General features: G+C 57.4%; 1 protein-coding gene across 9 annotated transcripts in view; it reads left to right on the plus strand.

Moving 5' to 3' along the window:
* Ptprs (protein tyrosine phosphatase receptor type S) overlaps positions 1-20,821 on the plus strand; it is a 62,131-nt gene that overhangs the window by 38,659 nt on the left and 2,651 nt on the right. For 3 of the 9 annotated variants that reach the window (XM_087909267.1, XM_087909268.1, XM_087909274.1), the window contains 23 exons: positions 791-1,060; positions 2,200-2,781; positions 3,285-3,418; positions 3,581-3,725; positions 8,874-9,179; positions 9,903-10,096; positions 10,217-10,243; positions 11,501-11,618; positions 12,265-12,903; positions 13,199-13,296; positions 13,882-14,135; positions 14,528-14,621; positions 14,720-14,935; positions 15,358-15,515; positions 15,786-15,797; positions 16,025-16,137; positions 17,430-17,527; positions 17,613-17,736; positions 17,924-18,099; positions 18,239-18,358; positions 19,097-19,251; positions 19,337-19,622; positions 19,792-19,970. In XM_087909267.1, coding sequence (XP_087765393.1) covers positions 791-1,060; positions 2,200-2,781; positions 3,285-3,418; positions 3,581-3,725; positions 8,874-9,179; positions 9,903-10,096; positions 10,217-10,243; positions 11,501-11,618; positions 12,265-12,903; positions 13,199-13,296; positions 13,882-14,135; positions 14,528-14,621; positions 14,720-14,935; positions 15,358-15,515; positions 15,786-15,797; positions 16,025-16,137; positions 17,430-17,527; positions 17,613-17,736; positions 17,924-18,099; positions 18,239-18,358; positions 19,097-19,251; positions 19,337-19,622; positions 19,792-19,970 — 4,498 coding nt within the window. The remainder of the gene's footprint in view (positions 1-790; positions 1,061-2,199; positions 2,782-3,284; positions 3,419-3,580; positions 3,726-8,873; positions 9,180-9,902; positions 10,097-10,216; positions 10,244-11,500; positions 11,619-12,264; positions 12,904-13,198; positions 13,297-13,881; positions 14,136-14,527; positions 14,622-14,719; positions 14,936-15,357; positions 15,516-15,785; positions 15,798-16,024; positions 16,138-17,429; positions 17,528-17,612; positions 17,737-17,923; positions 18,100-18,238; positions 18,359-19,096; positions 19,252-19,336; positions 19,623-19,791; positions 19,971-20,821) is intronic. The other 6 variants (XM_087909272.1, XM_087909270.1, XM_087909273.1 and 3 more) reach the window with 6 other exon arrangements.

Raw genomic sequence — 20,821 nt, forward strand, 5'->3', positions numbered from 1 at the left:
CAGTCTCTCTCTCTCCCTACCCTGTGCCTCCCTCTCGCTCGCTTTCTCTCTCTCTCTCTCTCTTTCTTTCTCTTTCTCTCTCTTCTGCATGATGTTTGTGACTTTTGAGAGCTGCATCTCTTGATGGAAACGTGTCCAATCCGACAGAAGCTTCAAGCTCTAGGAGGGTTTCTAACACCCCAAAACCACAAAAATTTCATTAGCATTTTTCTCATCTTTCCCTTGGGGGATCGGATCGGGAGGCCATGGGGTTCCCTGGTCCTTCCACCTCCTTATGATCAGGTTCTGTCCTCATTTCCCAGGAGGATAGCAAGCCTCATTCCCAGCCTCAGCCCTCGGCACCAGAGCCCTCTGGCACCTTCCGTGGTAGTTGCCCCTTCTTGGGTGGCCTTGCAGGGGGCCTCCGCCTAAGCCACATCTCTCCACAAAGATGAGAAACTGCCGATAAATTTTTGTGTGTCCTTCCGTGCTGCGATCAGCAACGGCGCTGGTCGGGGAAACCCTGTTGCTATGAGATACCGCTTCGTGTCCCACTCCAGTAGATCTATATTGTTTGTGAAGTTCCTACCTTTGAAGTTTCCTTTGTGTTGGAATTTGTTTTTATAATTTGTTTGGTTTAATTTTGTTGTTGTTCTGTTTTCATTTGGGGGAATGAATGACCTGGGGGCTGTAGTGGCCCTGTTTATATTTAAATGAATTTCTACCCTTTCCCCCCCTTTTTTTCTCTTTCCTCCTCCTCGTCCTGCCCTTTGCTCATTCTCCTGCCAAAACCGCCGCCTGCCCTCCCCAGTCCGCCGCGTGGCCCCCCGCTTCTCCATCCTGCCCATGAGCCACGAGATTATGCCCGGTGGGAACGTGAATATCACTTGTGTGGCCGTGGGCTCACCCATGCCCTACGTGAAGTGGATGCAGGGGGCCGAAGACCTGACGCCCGAGGATGACATGCCCGTGGGTCGGAATGTTCTAGAACTCACTGATGTCAAGGACTCAGCCAACTACACGTGTGTGGCCATGTCCAGCCTTGGTGTGATTGAGGCTGTGGCCCAGATCACTGTGAAGTGTAAGTCAGGACCGCAGTGGGGGCAGGGTGGATGTGGCACCCGCCTTCGTGGGGCTGAGAAGCAGCAGCTGTACCTGGCTAAAGGGTGTGAGACAAGCACTAGGGTGATCTCAGAACTTTGGAGCTGAAGCAGGAGGATCGGGTGCTCGAGGCTATCCTGGGCTACATAGCAAGCAGGGTCGGGTCCAGGAACGAAGTCGGTTTGGTGGGAAGAGTTAAAGTTAAACAGATGATTCCGACCCTGGGGTGAGGGCAGCCTGTGTCGAGACTAAAGACCCCATGACTTGAATTCTCAGTGAGAATCCAAGGCCAAGCTGAGCCCCCACTCTCCACTTACTTAGATGAAGTGTTTTGAGGTGGCCTCACACTCACTCATCTCGTCCCTGACAACATCGAGACTGTTTGGGAAAGCTGGATCCCAACACTGGACAAGTGTATGGTGAGCCTCAGTTACTGCAGCCCATTGGCGTGCTGAAGGTTAAATATGTAACTGCCAGGCCTGGTGGTGCGTGAGGTCTAAGGGTTGGGCATAAAGCCCTGGCTAATGGCAAAAAGAGATGGAGATGGCAGAGGTCTAGATGTCATGTGACCCACAGTGAGGAGGAGGAGGAGGAGGGACCTCATCTGCCGGAGGCTTTAGTGTTGCAGGGGTGAGGAAGAGCAGGTGTGGAGTGGGACTCAGGAAGCTCCGTATGCAGAGAGATGGGCCGGGTACACTGTCAGCTTCTCACAGGAGATAATGCTCCTTTATAAACATCGTCTGCTTTTGCAGACTGGAGCAGGACAGGGCCTTACTGTGTAGCCCAGGCTGGCTTCTCAAGACCTGAGGTGACAGGTGAACTCTAACATACCTACAAACACTGGGCTGGTGGCCTGTGTCTGTTATCCTCAGCTACATAGTGAGGTCGAGGCTAGCCTGGGCTACCTGAGGCCCTGTAATTTTGTTTTCTGAAGTAAATACTTTTTAACCTCATGTTAACGTCTGCTGTGTTCCCTCCTCTCTGGCATGGCGGTGTGACCGTCAGCCATTAGCAGTGCTGTGAGTGCTGACCTGAGGTCGGTGGGTGTTGGCCTGTGTGTTTGCTGATGAAGCTGAGGTTGGGGGGATGCACCCGAGTCACTGTGCCTCCCTCCTGCAGCTCTCCCCAAAGCCCCTGGGACTCCCGTGGTGACGGAGAACACTGCCACCAGTATCACCGTCACATGGGACTCAGGCAACCCCGATCCAGTGTCCTACTACGTGATTGAGTATAAGTCCAAAAGCCAGGATGGGCCGTATCAGATCAAAGAGGACATCACCACCACACGCTATAGCATCGGGGGCCTGAGCCCCAATTCCGAGTATGAGATCTGGGTGTCGGCTGTTAACTCCATCGGCCAGGGTCCTCCCAGCGAGTCAGTGGTAACCCGCACAGGCGAGCAGGCACCGGCCAGTGCTCCCAGGAACGTTCAGGCACGCATGCTCAGCGCTACCACCATGATAGTGCAGTGGGAGGAGCCGGTGGAGCCCAACGGTCTGATCCGTGGCTACCGCGTCTACTACACCATGGAACCCGAGCACCCGGTGGGCAACTGGCAGAAGCACAATGTGGATGACAGCCTGCTGACCACCGTGGGCAGCCTGCTGGAGGACGAGACCTACACCGTGCGCGTGCTGGCCTTCACCTCGGTGGGCGATGGGCCACTGTCAGACCCCATCCAGGTCAAGACGCAGCAGGGAGGTGAGGTCTGGGGAGCAGGTCCCACACACTGCTATTGCAGCATCCACTCCTAGACATAAGTGGTGCACACCCTGAATCCCATCACTGGGGGAGGGGGCAGAGGCAGGCAGAGCTGTAGGAGACAAGCCTGGGCTATATGGTGAGACACTGTGAAAATAAAAGAATTGATGAGAATAAATGCCCAGCCCCAGGCAATTTCTATTTGTCTTTTCCTTGGAATAATTAGAAAGGACGGCCCATCCTGAACCCTAGCTAACTCTAGGGGGTGGGGAGTGGGGTGGGGTGGGGGTGGGTGGGGGTGGGTGGGGGTGGACCCTCCCCCTCCCCTCCCCTCCGCTCCCCTCCCAGGAGTGGCTGGTTCGGGAAGTATCCTGAGCTGCTCAGGGAACAATGTCAGGAGCCTGGTTTGAGATGAGAGTTCCCTTGGTGAGTCAGGTAGCCCATGTGAGAGACTGACCGACCTTCCCCCGCCTTGTCCCCCCCTCCATGTGCTTTTCCCTCAGTGCCTGGCCAGCCCATGAACCTAAGGGCAGAGGCCAAGTCTGAGACTAGCATTGGGCTCTCGTGGAGCGCGCCGAGGCAGGAGAGTGTCATTAAGTATGAACTGCTCTTCCGGGAGGGCGACCGAGGCCGAGAGGTACCCGGGCTGGCTGGGCGGGAGATGACAGCTGGGTTGGGTGAGCCGCGCTGGCCTCCATGACCTCTGGTCAGCTCTGTCTCCCCACTTCTCGCGGATCTCTGCCTCTCTCCGTCCCTCTGCCCTGCATCTCCCACCCACTCCCACCCCATCTGTTCTCAGGTGGGGCGCACCTTCGACCCAACCACAGCCTTTGTGGTGGAGGACCTCAAGCCCAACACGGAGTATGCATTCCGGCTGGCGGCGCGCTCGCCGCAGGGCCTGGGCGCCTTCACCGCGGTCGTGCGCCAGCGCACGCTGCAGGCCAGTACGTGTCTCTTGGCACCTTGTCCTTGGGGAGGGGGGAGCACAGTGGCCACTGACCTGGCCTGAGCCCCTGGGCGGGGGTGGGGGTGCCTCCCGCCTGGCCTGCCTCAGCCTTGGCCATGTCTGCCTGCCATGCCTCAGTTTCCCCACAGCAGGGTGGGTCTCCCCATGGGGATGAGACCAGCACAGAATGGCCACTCAGCCACTGGTTCCTTTCTACTCTCCCCAAATGTGGAACCAGTCTGTCCCCAGGAAGTCCCTACAGGGCCCCAAGGCTGTCACCCGAGGATATAGCATGACAACCTCTATCAGGTCCTCCAAAGGGACAGGGCTCTAGAAGCCTTCATACAGGGTCCCTGGTTCCTAAAGCAGTTTGTTGTGCCTGCCTGGCCCCTTGTCACAGAAGAGTCACCTGTGACTAGGTTGCTGTCTCTGGGCCACATGGTGGCCCTACTGTCCCCACTGCCATTCCCACCTCTCAGCTCGGCTGGCATAGCCCCTGCTACTGTAGCCTCTTGCACTTTCCCTGCTCCCTTAGCCACCAGACACGGTTCTGGAAGCATCTGCCTCGCAGTGCCCTCACTCCCCATGTGTGCATTTGGTCTCGGGTCCTTCGAACGTGTTATAGACTGGGGCCAGGGTTTCTCTAGGGGCAGGGGCTGTGGAGACCCGGTCCCCCTGCCAGCCTCCTCCCCCCCCCCCCCCGCGGAGCCCCAGATGGCTCTGAGGCGGTGATCAGGTGGAGGTCAGTGAGGGTGGCCTGGGGCCTGGGGTCACCAAGCGGCCGGTAGAGGTGGCCCACAGGTGAGTATCAGCCGGTCTCAAGCGACTCACAAACACAGCCCACCCTGCATGTCACCCCTGCCTCCCTGGGCCACACACATGGCCCAGAGGAAACTCCAAATAACTCTGACTGGACATCACACACACTTGTCCAGCTTCTGGCATATGTCCTCTCCTGAGATACCATGCAGGTTGGGCTGGATTGTGAAGGTCGTGACCTCCGAGGTCACCCAGAAAGCATCTTCGGCCCAGCCATGTGCCTTCCAGGGCGGCCCAGGACAGGGAGTGGGGGAGCGGGCTCCCCACTTCTCACCCCGAGACCCAGGGCCAGGCGTGTCCCCAGGGCTGTGGGCTCATTAGGCCCTGTCAAGGGTAGGTGCAGGTCTGCCCGCTGGCCACTCCGGGTGTCCCCAGACCCCGCCATCCCCTACCAGCCGGGAGCTGCAGAGTGGCTCTCCCGGCCGTGGGCCATCAAGAGCTCATAGCCTTGTAGCCGGCGCCGTTCCCTCTCGTAAGAAAGTCTGTTAAGTTAGCGCTTGAAGGAGTAGAAGGTAGGTAAAGACCAGGCGTCTCTGCGAGGCGTCTGTCTGTCTGTCTGTCTTTCTTTTATGATTTTTTTCCATCATTGCCACCATCACCTTCACTCTGGTTTTATTATTTTGGTTTGGTTTTATCGCTTTGTCTTCTCCCGTTCACAGCGGAAGAACCTTTCCAGTGCATACCCAGTGGCTTATTTTGTTTCCATCATCCCTGCCTGACTCACCCCCCGCCCCGGGCACTTTGAATTGGGGTGACTGGTCAAGAAATGGGCCCCGCTCCATCCCATGGCTACTGTTCAGTGTTCAGGAAGGGGACCTGGAGGTTGTTCCAAGGCCCACCGCAGCCACCATCTCTGAAGATGAAGCGTGATTGATTCTAGGTCCTAACACGGTCAGGGGATGCACACAGCAACACTGACTAGATGCCAGCCTGAGGTATGGCAGGTGGCCCTGCCAGCAGGGGCAGATCCATGAGCTGTCTCTCTGCCACCTGCATAGACTGAGGTCTAAGGTCCCCAGCTCAAAGTCAGGCCACCATAACTGACAGCTGAGCCTAGGTCCGAACTGTACCGTCTGAGTGGTCTCTGAGTCGGCACCTGCTCTCCCAAAGACTGCGGGTCACTGCCTGCAGATGAGATGTGCCCCTGGGCTTCCAGGAGGATTCAGAGTCTGACACCTGTAGGTGTACAGTGATCCCAGCAGCTAGGTTTCCATCTGTGGCCTGAGGCAGGGTTCAGAGGTGATGACTGAGTGTCTGTGAGTCTGGTGTGGGAGCCTTCACCATGCCCAGGAGACAAGGCCACAGGGAGCCAATGTCAGGCGCACAGTAGGTGCATGGCGTGTGTTATCAGTCATTCCCACAGACTGGCCTCTGGCTTGTGCTAGCGCTGCAAGTGTTCCCCAGGGCCTTTGAGGCACACAGTGGCCTTCCACTGTGAGCAGAGTCCTGATGTCCTGCCCAGTGCATAGTAGGTGCTCCTTTAGGGTTGTTTGAAGTTGAAATACAGATCAGGATATAATCATAAATGAAAGCTATCAGCCATCAGAGACAAGCTGGATCTGAAGCTGAGTGCATCGTAGGTCCCACACATCGGGTTCTGACAGTTTGCAAGCCTCTTCATACACAGTAAGCTCTCGCTCCCATTTGCTGTGAAGACATTGGCTTGAAGCCAGGTGGTGGTGGCGCATGCTTTTAATCCCAGCAGAGGCAGGCAGATCTCTGTGAGTTCAAGGCCAGTCTGGTCTACAAGAGCGAGTTCCAGGACAGGCACCAAAGCTACAGAGAAACCCTGTCTCAAAAAACAAACACATTGGGGCTGGAGAGATGGTTAAGAGCATTGCCTGCTCTTCCAAAGGTCCTGAGTTCAATTCCCAGCAACCACATGGTGGCTCAAACCATCTGTAAAGGGGTCTGGTGCCCTCTTCTGGCCTTCAGGCATACACACAGGCAGAATATTGTTCACATAATAAATAAATAAATAATTTAAAAAAATAAAAAAAAAACATTAAAAAAGAAGAAGAAGTTGGCTTGGTGTTTAACACACAACACACAGGTGCTCGTATCTGGACTGTGTTGGTCTGAAAAAGAATTGTTCTGCTCAGGTTTGTCCAGCACAGTTCCTGCCAAAGCCCTGGCACTGCACCATTCTAGGGTCATATCATGGTACCTGACACAAAGTACCTTCTTCATATGTGAAAATTAGAACTCAATTTAATAAAATCCCTACAATATGGATGGATACCCCATAAATGCTTAAGCGACAGCCCTAAGAGTACCTGACACAGAGTAGGTGCCCAATACACGAGCACTCCTAGTGCTTCACGGGGTATAATAGACCATGTTTGACGCATAGTAGGCACTGAGTGATGGAGACAATTACTCCAGTGTCTGGCACACAGTGGCTGTTCAATACGTGGGAGCTGTTGGTCCAGTGCCCACACAGTAGGTGTTTAACATGGGGATTGTTCTTGTTCTTCAGTAAAGCCCCGGTGCAATATCAGGCACATAGTAGGGACTTAATGTGTGGTCACTGTTAGCCTAATCAGTGCCTAGCATATAGTATAGTAAGTGTTTAATGTATGGGTGCCTATTAGCCCAGTGCCTGGCATGCAGTAAATGTAATGTATGGGTGCTACTAGCCCAGTGGTGCTTGGCACACTAAGTATTTGAGATACATACATACATACATACATACATACATACATACATACATATATATATATATATATATATATATATATATATATATATATAGCCTATTAACTCGATGCCCTGTACAGAGTGGGTGTTATATGCAGGAATTGTTAGGCTAGTATCTGGCACATAGTATGTGCTTATTATGTGGGGGCTGTTTACTCAGTGCCAAGTTCACAGTGGGTGCTTAACATGAAAGATTCCTTGATATTCTCTAGAGTTGGTAGTCCAGAGCCTAGCACACAGTAGGTGTTTAAAGTATGGAGACTTCTTTTCAGTAGAGCCCCTAGCACAGTACTAGTACACATTAGGTGACTTACCGTTTGCAGTCTGACTTTCTGATTTAGCAATAGCATAATACCCACCACATGGGTAAGTGCTTACCACGTGAGGAGTAGCCTGGTGCTCTGGCACACAGTGGGTATTCAGTATTCGGAGACCTGTCCCAGTGCCCAGCACACAATCGGTGCCCTCACAGGCTGTGTTCAGCGCCTCTGTTATTACTCTGTCAAACACCTGGCATGTGACAGGTGCACATGAGGTGCTCAAGACACCCATCTTTGAGTAAGGCCAAGAGAACAGAGGTGTCTGGAGTTGGCTGCTGGGATGGCCTCAGGGCTCAAGTGTTAAGTAAATAGATGAACCCTAAGAATAGTTTAAGCACTGTATGCTTTAACCCCAGAGTACTTCAGCAAGGCCTGCAAGTAGATGCTCAGAATAAGTAAATCTGCTGTTGTCTTAAGACACCTTGGTGTGATGCCTTGAACATAATAGGACCTGATATGATTGCTAATCCTCTTGGCAAACACCCAGCACACAGTAGGCCTCTGATAGCACATGCCTTTATCTTATTCTATGAAGCCCTTGGCAAACACCCAGCACACAGTATGTACCTGTGTGTAGACTTCTCCCCTGGCATGATGCCCAGCATATAATAGGTCTGGGGGCCATAGGTGATTTTGCTCCAATTCTTTTAAGCCCTGTGGGGGGCCTGGCACCTAGTAGGTGTTCAGTTGCTGGAGCTTCAGTTGTAGTCCTTGTCATGGTGCCTGGCTAAGTACATCCCTTAGTATATTATGGGCCAGTATATGCTTGGCCCGTAGTAGGCACGCAGGAACTTACTTCTGCCATTCTCTGAAGGATATGACAGTGTCTTAGCAACTTTGTGGAGCCTGACACATGGTAGGAGTCTGGGAAATGATTTTCCTATTCTGTAAAGGAGCTGGCAGACAGTAGGTCCTTAGTGTATGGGAGCTTCTGTTCTGGTTTCGTGTCGTAATGCCAGGCACAAAGAGGGTGCTCGGTAATTGTTTTCTCTGTTCCGTGAAGCCGGCATTATACTCATGACACACAGTAGGATCATCTCGAGCACATAGTGGAGCCCAGTGGCAAGCGCCTTCTCCGCCACACCACCCACCCTTGTCTCTCGCACAGCTAGCGGACGAGTTCTTGGCCAGCCCCCCCCCCCCCGCCCACCCCCCATCTCACCTTTGTTTGACACCCGCTTCTTTTGGGTTCGATTTCTCTTTGGTTCGTTCTGTTTTGTTATCATCTTTTTATTTTCTCTTTCCCATCTTCTGTCCCTGCCCTCCCTGCCCATCCCACCTCCCCGCCCCCACGCTCTCCCCAATAGAACCGTCAGCCCCCCCTCAAGATGTTAAGTGCACCAGCTTGCGCTCCACGGCCATATTGGTAAGTTGGCGCCCGCCACCGCCAGAAACTCACAACGGGGCCCTGGTGGGCTACAGCGTCCGCTACCGACCGCTGGGCTCAGAGGACCCGGACCCCAAGGAGGTGAACAACATACCCCCGACCACCACTCAGATCCTTCTGGAAGCTTTGGAGAAATGGACGGAGTACCGTGTCACCGCAGTGGCTTACACAGAGGTGGGACCAGGGCCCGAGAGCTCGCCCGTGGTCGTCCGCACCGACGAAGACGGTAAGCACCGGCCCTGGCCGGACCCAGGGCTGGGGTCAGAGCGGGAGCCAGGAAGCCAGGAGCAAGCTGCATCTCAGGGGGCCTCGCCACAGGTAGCCTGAGCCTGGGGCACCCTCTTCCCTTGGTGCGCCTCTAAGGTGGCCTCCTTAACCTGAGTTTTAGACTCTTGGTGGCCCTGCATCATCCTGCCTCCTCCACCAACATATACCCATGATGGCCTGTTCAAGAGGCCATGTAGCTTGAAGCAGAAAAGCCGCGTGACAGGCAGGCTAGTGACACGCTAGGAGCAGATCATCATCGGACGTGGGACTTGTGAATAGCAGTTGGTGCCCAGTGCCGGGAGGGAGGCTTTGGGCCTGATGGCAAGCTGGGGAAAAAAAAAAAAGGCTCCCAGCTTAGCAGACCAGGAGACGATGATTTTGGACTGACCGCCCAGTCTGTCCTAGCTTTGTGATCACCTGGGATCAGGGTTCCATTTTCCAGGCCTCAGTTTCCCCATCTGTAGACTGCAGAGATGTGTATCAGCTCTGAGGGGGACAAGCGCTAAGAATGGGGCCTGGGAGAGGGACCACGGTTGGTCATTGTGTGGTACAGCAGCAGGTCCTGGGAACGTAGGGGTTGGAGGGGGCCACGCCCTCCCGGGCCAGCAACTCCCAGTACTCTGGCCCGGGGCGGGGCCTAGTGCCCCTGTAACAGCCCCGCCGCCCCCCTCCTGCCCGCCAGTGCCCAGCGCGCCCCCGCGGAAGGTGGAGGCGGAGGCGCTCAACGCCACGGCCATCCGAGTGCTGTGGCGCTCGCCCACGCCCGGCCGGCAGCACGGGCAGATCCGCGGCTACCAGGTCCACTATGTGCGCATGGAAGGCGCTGAGGCCCGCGGGCCACCGCGCATCAAGGACATCATGCTGGCAGATGCCCAGGTGGGCCACACGGCTGGGGTGGCATGGGCGTCTGGGCACTGTTTCCTCTCTACTCCCCACTCTACTGCTGGCCCCCCTCTCACGTCCCTCCTCTCTCCCCCGCCACCGCCTCCCGCTCAGTGGGAGATGGACGACACTGCCGAATACGTGAGTAGTCTCCTGAGCCACCTGCCGTCCGCACTGTGCAGTCTGCACGCCCGTGGTCCCCAGGTCTCCTCCTGTGTCCCCCACGTGCCCTCCATAGTTTCTGACGGACCCAGGGTGGGGAAGGACAGCTGCCAGGCTGCCACCTCAGAGCAGTGTGGAATTGGCATGTGTCCTCAGGCAAGGCCCTGCCTGTCTCTGGGCTGCTCAATCAGATTGACAGGAGACAAGGGCTCTGCATAAGGTCTAAAGTTGCCACTGACCTGGCTGGGGCTTGCAAAGGTCTCTCTCCGGCTCCAGGGGATGCCCTCTGTCCTTCCTGCCTGTTTCTGTCCCATCCCCCACTCCTGTGCTCCTGAGGACTCTGCTTGCTGCCGGGCATGCTGTGTGTGTGTGTGTGTGTGTGTGTGTGTGTGTGTGTGTGTGTGTGTGCGCGCGCGTGCACACACACACGCGCCCCTGATTACAAGAATGCATGTGTACATAGGTTGTATGCAAGACATGTCAGTCACCACTATAGAGTTGACATATCTTATGCTGTGGGCTCAGGAGAGTTGGTGGCCAAGGCTGACTAAAGTCCCCAGGAAGAGGCAACAGGATCCAATGTGTTGGAACATCCACTGTCTGGGGTGTGGTGTGAACGAACTGTATCCCAGCATGGTGTCACACTGTCACCTGGATAGGAGAGGGGACCAGGCACAGGGTGGTCCGGGAAGGATGAAGCATTCCGCTGCGGGGTTGTGTCTGACACAGGCCTCACTGTACAGCCTGTGCCAGCCTCCCACTCCAGTCTGCACCTCTGCAGCTATTGACTTTAAGTCTGCAGTTTGCATCGTAGCATGAGACGGCTGCGGTTCACAAGTGACTTTCAAAACTCCAGCTAGCGTAACTGCATTTCTCAAGTCGGTTAGGGCATCTCTAAGAGGTCAGTGGGCTCAGAGTGGCCAAGCCATGCCAAGGCCTAGGGTGCCCAGGACACCCTGTGACTGGAGCTGAGGGAGTGAGGGGTGGGGAGGACTTCATTGGCTTTACAGAAGTGGGGGCGCCCTGGAGGTGGCTGCTCACAGCACTCTGGTGGCTCTGAGGATCTGTTGGTGACAGCCTGGCCCAGGATGTGTGTTGTTGACAGGGTGTGGCCGCTGCATGCTGTGGTCTGTGCATGCGCTCACCAGTGTGTCTGTCCATGTCCCATCTTTGTCTTAGGGGAGAGGGTGAGCATCTTGCCCCATGGCTGACACCCACTCCCGTCCACACTCACAGGAAATGGTGATCACGAACCTACAGCCTGAGACTGCTTACTCTATCACAGTAGCCGCGTACACCATGAAAGGCGATGGCGCTCGCAGCAAGCCGAAGGTGGTGGTGACCAAGGGAGCAGGTACAGGCCCAGAGCAGCCCCCATGATTCTCAAGCCTGTATAGTGTAAAGATATACCAGGACAGTGGGACCAAGAGAGGAAAGGCATGGGCTTTTCTTGGAGGTTCCAGGTTCCAGACACTGCTAACCCGTGTCTGTCCCTGCCCTCGTCCCGCTCTCTGCCTGGACGCTCCTTATTTGACTGTCTCTCAGCAGCAGTGTGGGAGTCAGGCTTCCAGTGATAAAAGGATGCTCAAGAGATGTCCTTGTGCCCCACCTTGGAATCCAAGCCTTTGCTTAAAAGTCCTTGCTAAAACGCATCTTTAAAAGCTAGACCTTTGGAGCTGGAGAGATGGCTCAGCGGTTAAGAGCATTGCCTGCTCTTCCAAAGGTCCTGAGTTCAATTCCAGCAACCACATGGTGGCTCACAACCATCTGTAATGAGGTCTGGTGCCCTCTTCTGGCCTGCAGCAGACACACACAGAGAATATTGTATACATAATAAAAATATTTAAAAAAACTAGACCTTTAAGGTCTGGGGGGCATGGTCAGGGTGGAGCCCCCATTTAGGATTCCCCAGTGAGGGGCTGGGGGCGTGGTCAGGATGGAGGGGCTGAGTGACGGGCTGAAGCACGCTCCTGGCTCTGGCTGACCATCTCTCCCTGCAGTGCTGGGCCGCCCCACCCTGTCGGTGCAGCAGACCCCCGAGGGCAGCCTGCTGGCGCGCTGGGAGCCCCCCGCGGACGTGGCTGAGGACCCTGTGCTCGGCTACCGCCTGCAGTTCGGGCGTGAAGACGCGGCACCGGCCACGCTGGAACTAGCGGCGTGGGAGCGGCGGTTCGCAGCGCCTGCACACAAGGGCGCCACCTACGTGTTTCGGCTGGCGGCGCGCGGACGCGCGGGGCTGGGAGAAGAGGCGGCGGCGGCGCTGAGCATCCCCGAGGACGCCCCGCGCGGCTTCCCGCAGATCCTGGGCGCCGCGGGCAACGCGTCCACGGGCTCTGTGCTGCTGCGCTGGCTGCCTCCCGTGCCCGCCGAGCGCAACGGCGCCATCGTCAAGTACACGGTGTCCGTCCGGGAGGTTGGCGCCCCGGGGCCCGCGACCGAGACGGAGCTGGCGGCGGCGGCTGAGCCGGGGGCGGAGACGGCGCTCACGCTGCAGGGGCTGCGGCCGGAGACGGCTTACGAGCTGCGCGTGCGAGCGCACACGCGCCGCGGCCCGGGTCCCTTCTCACCCCCGCTGCGCTACAGTCTCGCGCGGGACCCAGGTAGGCGCCGCCCCGGCCCCGGCTCGCCCCTCCCCGCAGGTAAGTCTCGGCCTCCACGGACTCAGCCCAGGCGCCCGAGGCTCCGGTCTGCACAGGTGGGATGCGGCTCGGCGGCCACACCCTGGAGGCCACGCCCCTCCCGCTTCTCTCCGCAGTGGCGTCGTCCTTGCAGCAGCAGGCACTGGGGACAGGGCAGGCAGGGCCGGGCCAGGCAGGAAGGCCGAGGGCACAGCGCACCGCAGGGACGACAGGGGCCGCCCCAAGGGCCCCTCGGCTCTGACTCAGCGCTTACCTGGACTCTCTTCTTTCTCTCCCCGCTTGCCGCGGCCTGCAGTCTCCCCCAAGAACTTCAGGGTGAAAATGATAATGAAGACATCAGTGCTGTTGAGCTGGGAGTTCCCTGACAACTACAACTCGCCCACGCCCTATAAGGTACCACAGTGAGAGCAGGGCGGGAGACACCCGGGCTCTGGCCGGAATCAGCTGGCAAAGGCCAACCGAGGTCGGGATTCGACATCCGGTCTAAGATCAGGAGTCACCTTTAAGTTTGAGGTTGGGTTAAGGAAGAGTCTGGGACCTGAGCAGTTTTGAGACTGAAGAGGATCAGTCAGTGTTGGGCCTCTGCCTGGGATCGAGGGTCAGTCGGTGATAGGGCTCACGTCAGGTTGAAACTCAGTCCAGAAGCTCAGCTGGCCTGCAGCCAGGATTTCTTGTGGGGTTGAGGCCCAGCCAGGGTTGGGGCTTAGCATTAGAGATGGCCTGGAACAATTGGGTTGGCCCTCAGACTGGCTTCAGGGCTTAGCAGATATGGCAGTTTGGCCCTCGATCAAGGCTTAGTTGGATGTGAAGTTCAGTATAGGACCAGAGCTCAGTCAGGTTTGGGAGGGTGTCAGCACTCTGCCTGGGTTCTCAGGACAGTCAACCTGAGCTCATGGTGAGCATTCTGAGGTTGCGACTCCACTGGGGTCAACAGGCTATGAGCTAGCTGCCCCCACGCTGAGCCAGCCCCACCCACAGATCCAGTACAACGGGCTCACACTGGATGTGGATGGCCGCACCACCAAGAAGCTGATCACACACCTCAAGCCCCACACCTTCTATAACTTCGTGCTCACCAACCGTGGCAGCAGCTTGGGTGGCCTGCAGCAGACGGTCACTGCCAGGACCGCCTTCAACATGCTCAGTGGCAAACCTAGTGTCGCCCCAAAGCCCGACAATGACGGCTTCATCGTGGTCTACCTGCCCGACGGCCAGAGCCCTGTGACCGTGCAGTACGCCTCCCTTCCTCGCATGACCCGGTCCTTTGCTGTCCCCACACAGGCTCTGCCTTGGTTTTCTCCCTTACCGAGATGACAAGGGTCCATGAGCCTGCCCCTGGCACTGTCCCCCACAGTGCAATCTTAGCACCTCTGTGAGGTTTTGATTCTGTTCTTTTGGGCTGATGGGAGCCTGACTAGGAGCCCCCAGGGAGGAAGTGCTCCTGGGAGCAGGGAAAAAGGATTTAAGAGCATATGGGCACTCAGACTTGGACTTTGAGGGGTACACAAGAGTTCGAGAACTAGAACACCATGAAGTTAGCAGAAGGCATGTGACCCTGAACTGGGATGTGGAGTCGTGGGGGCTACGTGGGCAAGGGACACATACCTCCAAACTTCCTCCACAGGAGCTACTTCATTGTGATGGTCCCGTTGCGCAAGTCTCGCGGCGGCCAGTTCCCGATCCTGATGGGTAGTCCAGAGGACATGGATCTGGAAGAGGTGAGGCCAGCGCTCCCCTCTCCCAGGCCTGCTCACAACCAGACTGTGGTGCACACTGACCCTGGGAGCACTGAGCCGACATGCCACTGTCTCCACAGCTCATCCAGGACATCTCCCGGCTGCAGAGGCGCAGCCTGCGCCACTCACGCCAGCTGGAAGTGCCCCGGCCCTACATTGCAGCCCGTTTCTCCATCCTGCCAGCTGTCTTCCATCCAGGGAACCAGAAGCAATATGGCGGCTTTGACAACCGCGGCTTGGAGCCAGGTCACCGCTATGTCCTCTTTGTGCTGGCTGTGTTGCAGAAGAATGAGCCTGTAAGTCCTCCGTGGTGCCTGCCCACATTCCAGTTAGGCTTCCCCACCAACCTGGAAATAGGTGTGGGAATGGGGGCACAGAGGACTTTGGCTTGCGCCCATCACTCCACTAAGCTGATGGACAAGGGGACCTCTCAGTGAGGTTGACCTAAATTGATCCCTGAAGCCAAGCATAGACCTCATCAGCTCCCAATTGGTCAGTTCTGGAAAGAGGGAGGGACTTGGCAGAGGGGGACCCAAGGGCTTATCCTTTAGAGAGAAGGACCCTGGGAGCAGGGGCTTTGAAGGATGAGTAAGAGCACTTCAGAAAAGGTATCCCATCATTCCCCATCACTCGTGGGCTCCAGAGAAGCAGAGGGAGTCAGGGAGGCACCAGTGTGTGTCCAGCCCTGATGGCAGCCCCTCCTGTCGCTCTCCTGCAGACATTTGCAGCCAGTCCCTTCTCAGACCCATTCCAGCTGGACAACCCCGACCCCCAGCCCATCGTGGACGGTGAGGAAGGTCTCATCTGGGTGATCGGGCCCGTGCTGGCCGTGGTCTTCATCATTTGCATCGTGATTGCCATCCTGCTGTACAAGAAGTGAGCCTTGTGGCTGGTGGGGGGGGGGGGGCAGGGGCCTCGCAGGCAGCGTGAGGGGCGGGACCACTACACATCCCACAGGTGAGGGCCCACCACACCTTCCCCGGAGGGCTGTGGTGAGCCTCGGAGTGGGGTCCAGACATGAATGACAAGCCCTTACTTGCCAGAGACTGAGGGTCAGCAGGGTCGCAAAGCCACTGTAGTCACAGCAGGGCACGCTCTCACGTGATCTTCTCTTCTCTTCTTTCACCTCATCCGGCCTGCGGACAGCAAACCTGACAGGTGAGGACCAGTCTGAGGCAGGTGGGCAACGGTGGGAGGAACTGGGCTCAGTCCTGATTGGAGCCCCAGATGGAATCAGCCATCATCTGGGATTGAGGCTCTGTCTGCATTTGGAGCTTTGTTAGACCAAGGTTAAGGCTCAGTGTGGGATCAAGGTTAGTGTTGAGTCTCACACCGCTGGGCGTGTGCTGACCCTGGGCCGTCTGTCCCACTCACTCTCCATGAAGTAAACGCAAGGACTCTGAGCCCCGCACCAAATGCCTGCTGAACAACGCCGACCTCGCCCCTCATCACCCCAAGGACCCTGTGGAAATGCGGCGAATCAACTTCCAGACGCCAGGTGTGTGCTGGCCCTGGGGCCGGGGCGGCTTGGTGGGGCCACTGTGACTGGGCCTCCTGCACCCCAAGAACGAGCCGGGCTCTCATCACCAAGCGAGGTCAGTTACGTGGCGGCCTAAAAAGTCAGAAGAAAACAGTGGATTGGACAGGAGAGCCGCAGTTTTGTGCCCCCACCCTCGGGTAGGGTTACAAGGATTATCCTGGCCATTTCCCACACAGGCCTTTGGCGGTGTCCTCGCACCTGCCGAGCCCTGAGTGTCCCTCTGTGGCCTCAGACTTCTGCAGGCCTCATCATCAGCTGCACCCCCCCCCCCCCCGCCCCTAGCTAGGGTTCCTCTGTGTAACAGTCCTGGCTGTCCTGGAACTTGCTGTGTAGACCAGGCGACCGTGAACGCATTGATCCACTGCCTCTGCCTCCGAGTGCTTGGGTTAAGGGCAGGCGCCACCACTGCCCTGTGAACACACACTCACACACACACGCTCTCTTTCTTGCTCCCCACCATTATGAACTCCAGCCAGCAAGGGTTTTGAGTTTGAGTCTAACTGACATCTGCTGTGTTCTTCCAAGTGCCCAGAGTCTCACATCACCCTAAAGTCCAATTCTGAGCTAGTTCATAGCAGACATTCGGACTCTAGTGAGAATCCCCGAAAGCTCCTGACAAGGCCCGCGTGTAGCTCCCTTACCCTCGGCATCTACCGTCCCTCCAGGTCCCTTCTCCATAGGGGCCCCACCAGGTCGGTGTAGGAAGGGGTACACAACCACGCAGGGACCCCACCAGGTCAGTGTGAGGAAGGGGTACACAACCACGCAGGGACCCCATCAGGTCGGTGTGAAGAAGGGGGTACACAACCACGCAGGGACCCCACCAGGTCGATGTGAAGAAGGGGTACACACCCACGCAGGATCAAAGCTGAAAGAAGAGCTCTCCTGGCCGGCACTGGCAGGGCCTGGACTGCAGATTGGAGGCGCCAGATCCCGCCTCCTTCAAGACACAGGAAACCAGGGACAGCCCAGCACGTGCACATAACACAGTGTGCTCTTCTGGAGGGCTGCTCGACCCCTCTGGTCAGGGAGGGCAACACCTAGGCATCATGTTTCAGCTGCACCAGCTGCCTTTGCTTCTCTGTCTCTGCCCCAAGACATTGGGACCTTGGAGCCCTGGGCAGTGTGGGGACCAGGACATTATCTTCCAGCTGGGCAGCAGGGGCACCACCCCCATCTTGCCCACTTGTCAAGTCCTCTAACCACAGTGCCTGTATCCACTGACCCTCAACCCGCCCATCTCCCCACAGGCATGCTCAGCCACCCACCCATCCCCATCGCAGACATGGCTGAGCACATGGAGAGACTTAAAGCCAACGACAGCCTGAAGCTCTCGCAAGAGTACGAGGTGAGCTGGGGTTACAGCAGGGCCTCCCTGACCTATGCCCCAGCACCCCAACCCTGCCAATCCTGAGCCTGCCCTCTTCCTGCAGTCCATCGACCCCGGGCAGCAGTTCACCTGGGAACATTCAAACCTGGAGGCCAACAAGCCAAAGAACCGCTACGCCAACGTCATCGCCTACGACCACTCACGTGTCATCCTGCAGCCGCTTGAAGGTGGGGGAGGGGGCTGCACATGTATGATGGTCTCTGCTCAGCCTGTGTCAGCCTCTGTCCTCTCAGGGTTGTCAACGTTGTGGGGGAGGGTGCCATAGTGACAGGCGTGTGGCAAACAGTGCATCGGGGGAGAGGGTGAGTTGGGCAGCCCCCACAAAGCTGTTCCTGGCACCCTGCCCGGCTGCAGGCATCGTGGGTAGTGATTACATCAACGCCAACTATGTGGACGGCTACCGTCGGCAGAATGCGTACATCGCCACACAGGGGCCCCTGCCTGAGACCTTTGGGGACTTCTGGCGGATGGTGTGGGAGCAGCGGTCAGCCACTGTGGTCATGATGACGCGGCTGGAGGAGAAGTCACGGGTGAGGACCACAGGCAGCACCTGCCCACGGCACCCAGGGCACTGGCCGCCCTTCCTCACCCACCTCCCCTCATCACCTGCCCACGGCACCCAGGGCACTGGCCGCCCTTCCTCACCCACCTCCCCTCATCCCAACACAGATCAAATGTGACCAGTACTGGCCTAACCGAGGTACAGAAACTTACGGCTTCATCCAGGTCACCCTGCTGGACACCATGGAGCTGGCCACCTTCTGCGTCAGGACCTTTTCCCTACACAAGGTACAGCCTGGGTAGGAGAGGCGTCGCACAGAAAGATGAGTGTGTCCCAGGCTGACAACATTCCCACCGCCACAGCGGGACAAGGCCAGGCTTGGCTTGGAAGTGTGGTGTGCCCTGCCTGCCTCTGAGCTGATTGGGTTCTGCCACCCACGAGTCCTGTCCTGATGGGAAAGGACACAGTCATCTCTCTATCCATGCACATCTTAAATGATGGCCACCCTTGGTGTGTAGCAGAATCCACTCAGTTCATTTGTTGTAACAGGGCGCAGTGTACTGCGTGTTTGTGTGGCAGGAAGGAGCACCATGGGCCACCAGGGCTGCCCATCACCAGCGTTCTTCCCCCTCTATAATGGGTGTGGCTGTAGAGCACGGAAAGGGACGACTGTCGTGTCGTGTCGTGGGAGGGCTGCAGGTCTGGGCGTCCCAGCAATGGAGAAACGTGAGGGTGGGCAGGATCTGGCAGGGCTGAGCTGCAGAGGGGACACGGGCTTGCTTTGACTCTGAGGGGAAGGGGGATATGGAAGGGCTATGCTCAGGGAGCTGCAGGCCCTGGGAGCAGGACAGGGACTCCTGGAGTTAGCACGGAGTTAGTGCGTTTTGGGGCGAGGGAGGGAATTGGGGGGAGCTGAGTTACCCCAGGCTGTGGTCAGTGTGATGTGGGCACAGTGGGAAGTATGGATTGAGGTGTTCTGGGGTGCACTTGACCCACGGTGACAGATTGCTTTCCCTCTGTTCCAGAATGGCTCGAGCGAGAAGCGTGAGGTGCGCCATTTCCAATTCACAGCATGGCCGGACCACGGGGTGCCCGAGTACCCCACTCCCTTCCTGGCATTCCTGCGCAGAGTCAAGACCTGCAACCCACCTGATGCCGGCCCCATTGTGGTCCACTGCAGGTGTGCACAGTGCAGCCCCGGCTTATCCCCTGCCCGGCTTGCCCTGTCCTGCCCTGTGTCCTGACCGTGGCATCTGTTCCCACAGTGCTGGCGTGGGCCGCACTGGCTGCTTCATCGTCATCGACGCCATGCTGGAGCGCATTAAGACCGAGAAGACAGTGGACGTGTATGGGCATGTGACGCTCATGCGGTCGCAGCGCAACTACATGGTGCAGACAGAGGATCAGTACAGCTTCATCCACGAAGCTCTGCTGGAGGCCGTGGGCTGCGGCAACACCGAGGTCCCCGCGCGCAGCCTCTACACCTACATACAGAAGCTGGCCCAGGTGGAGCCTGGAGAGCATGTCACAGGCATGGAGCTGGAGTTCAAGGTGACTGCACATGGGCCAGGCCCCAGGACCCACGGGTGTGCCTGAGAACTGACTCCCTTAAGTTGCCCTCTGACCTCTTCATTCACCTAATACATACAGTCAATAAGGTGGGGTCCCCCCTGCGGCTCCCTCACTGTGGTCCTGACCACCCTGCCTCTGGTCCCCACAGAGGCTCGCCAGCTCCAAGGCACACACTTCGCGCTTCGTCACCGCCAGCCTGCCTTGCAACAAGTTTAAGAACCGCCTGGTGAACATCCTGCCATACGAGAGCTCGCGCGTGTGCCTGCAGCCCATCCGCGGCGTCGAGGGCTCTGACTACATCAATGCCAGCTTCATTGACGGCTACAGGTGCGCTGGGGCCTCCAGGGGCCGCCTCTTCACCCCCATCCCGGCCTTCGCCTCCTCCTCACCCCCACCTCCGTTCTCACCCCCGTCCTTGCCCCTGCCCTCAGCCTGTGTTGCCTGGCTTTGATTTTCAGTTTTTTTGGTTGTGTGCTGCATCTTTTCCTAGGCACGTTCTTTAATGAGCGGGGCATCTGAAACTCCCCAAGTAGGTTCTACAGGCTGCCTTAGTTACTGTCCTGTTTTGCTGTGACGAATGCCGGGGCAGTTTGAAGAAGAAAGTTTATTTGGGGCTCAGGGTTCTGGGACTCAGTCCATCGTGCGTGCGGCAAGCAGGCAGGCAGGCAGGATGCTGGAGTAGCCGAGAGCTCACATCTTAATTGCAAATGAGAGGCAGAGAGAGCCCTGGGCCCCTGAACCCTCAGAACACAGCTCCACGACATGCACTCTTTCCCTGCAGTGCATCTGTTGGGGACCTGAGCCTGTGGGGCTGCTGTTGCTCAGACACCACAGTGACTGAGCGGTGACCACCAGGACGGTTTGTCGCCATGTCCCAGAACCGAGGACTGAACTCAGGTCCTCACACGCTCAGCCAGCTCTCTGCCCACTGAGCCACCTCCGTGGCCCCAGACCTGGCCTGGTCATTACAGGAGTTAGAACCCAGAGTCCCCTCAGTGACACTGAGCTGAAGTCTGACCTGAAGCTGAGATGGTTCGGTGGTTGGAGCTCTGGCTGCTCGTCCAGATGGCCCTGGTCTGGCCGCTAGCACCCATGGCTCCACGGAGTCTGTAGTTCCGAGAAGTGGCGCCCTGGCTGGGGTGAGGGACCGCTGTCGCTGTCGGCACAGCTGAGTGTGT

The sequence above is a fragment of the Myodes glareolus genome, chromosome 8 (assembly GCF_982192425.1).
Source record: "Myodes glareolus chromosome 8, mMyoGla1.1, whole genome shotgun sequence".
Lineage (NCBI taxonomy): Eukaryota > Metazoa > Chordata > Mammalia > Rodentia > Cricetidae > Myodes > Myodes glareolus.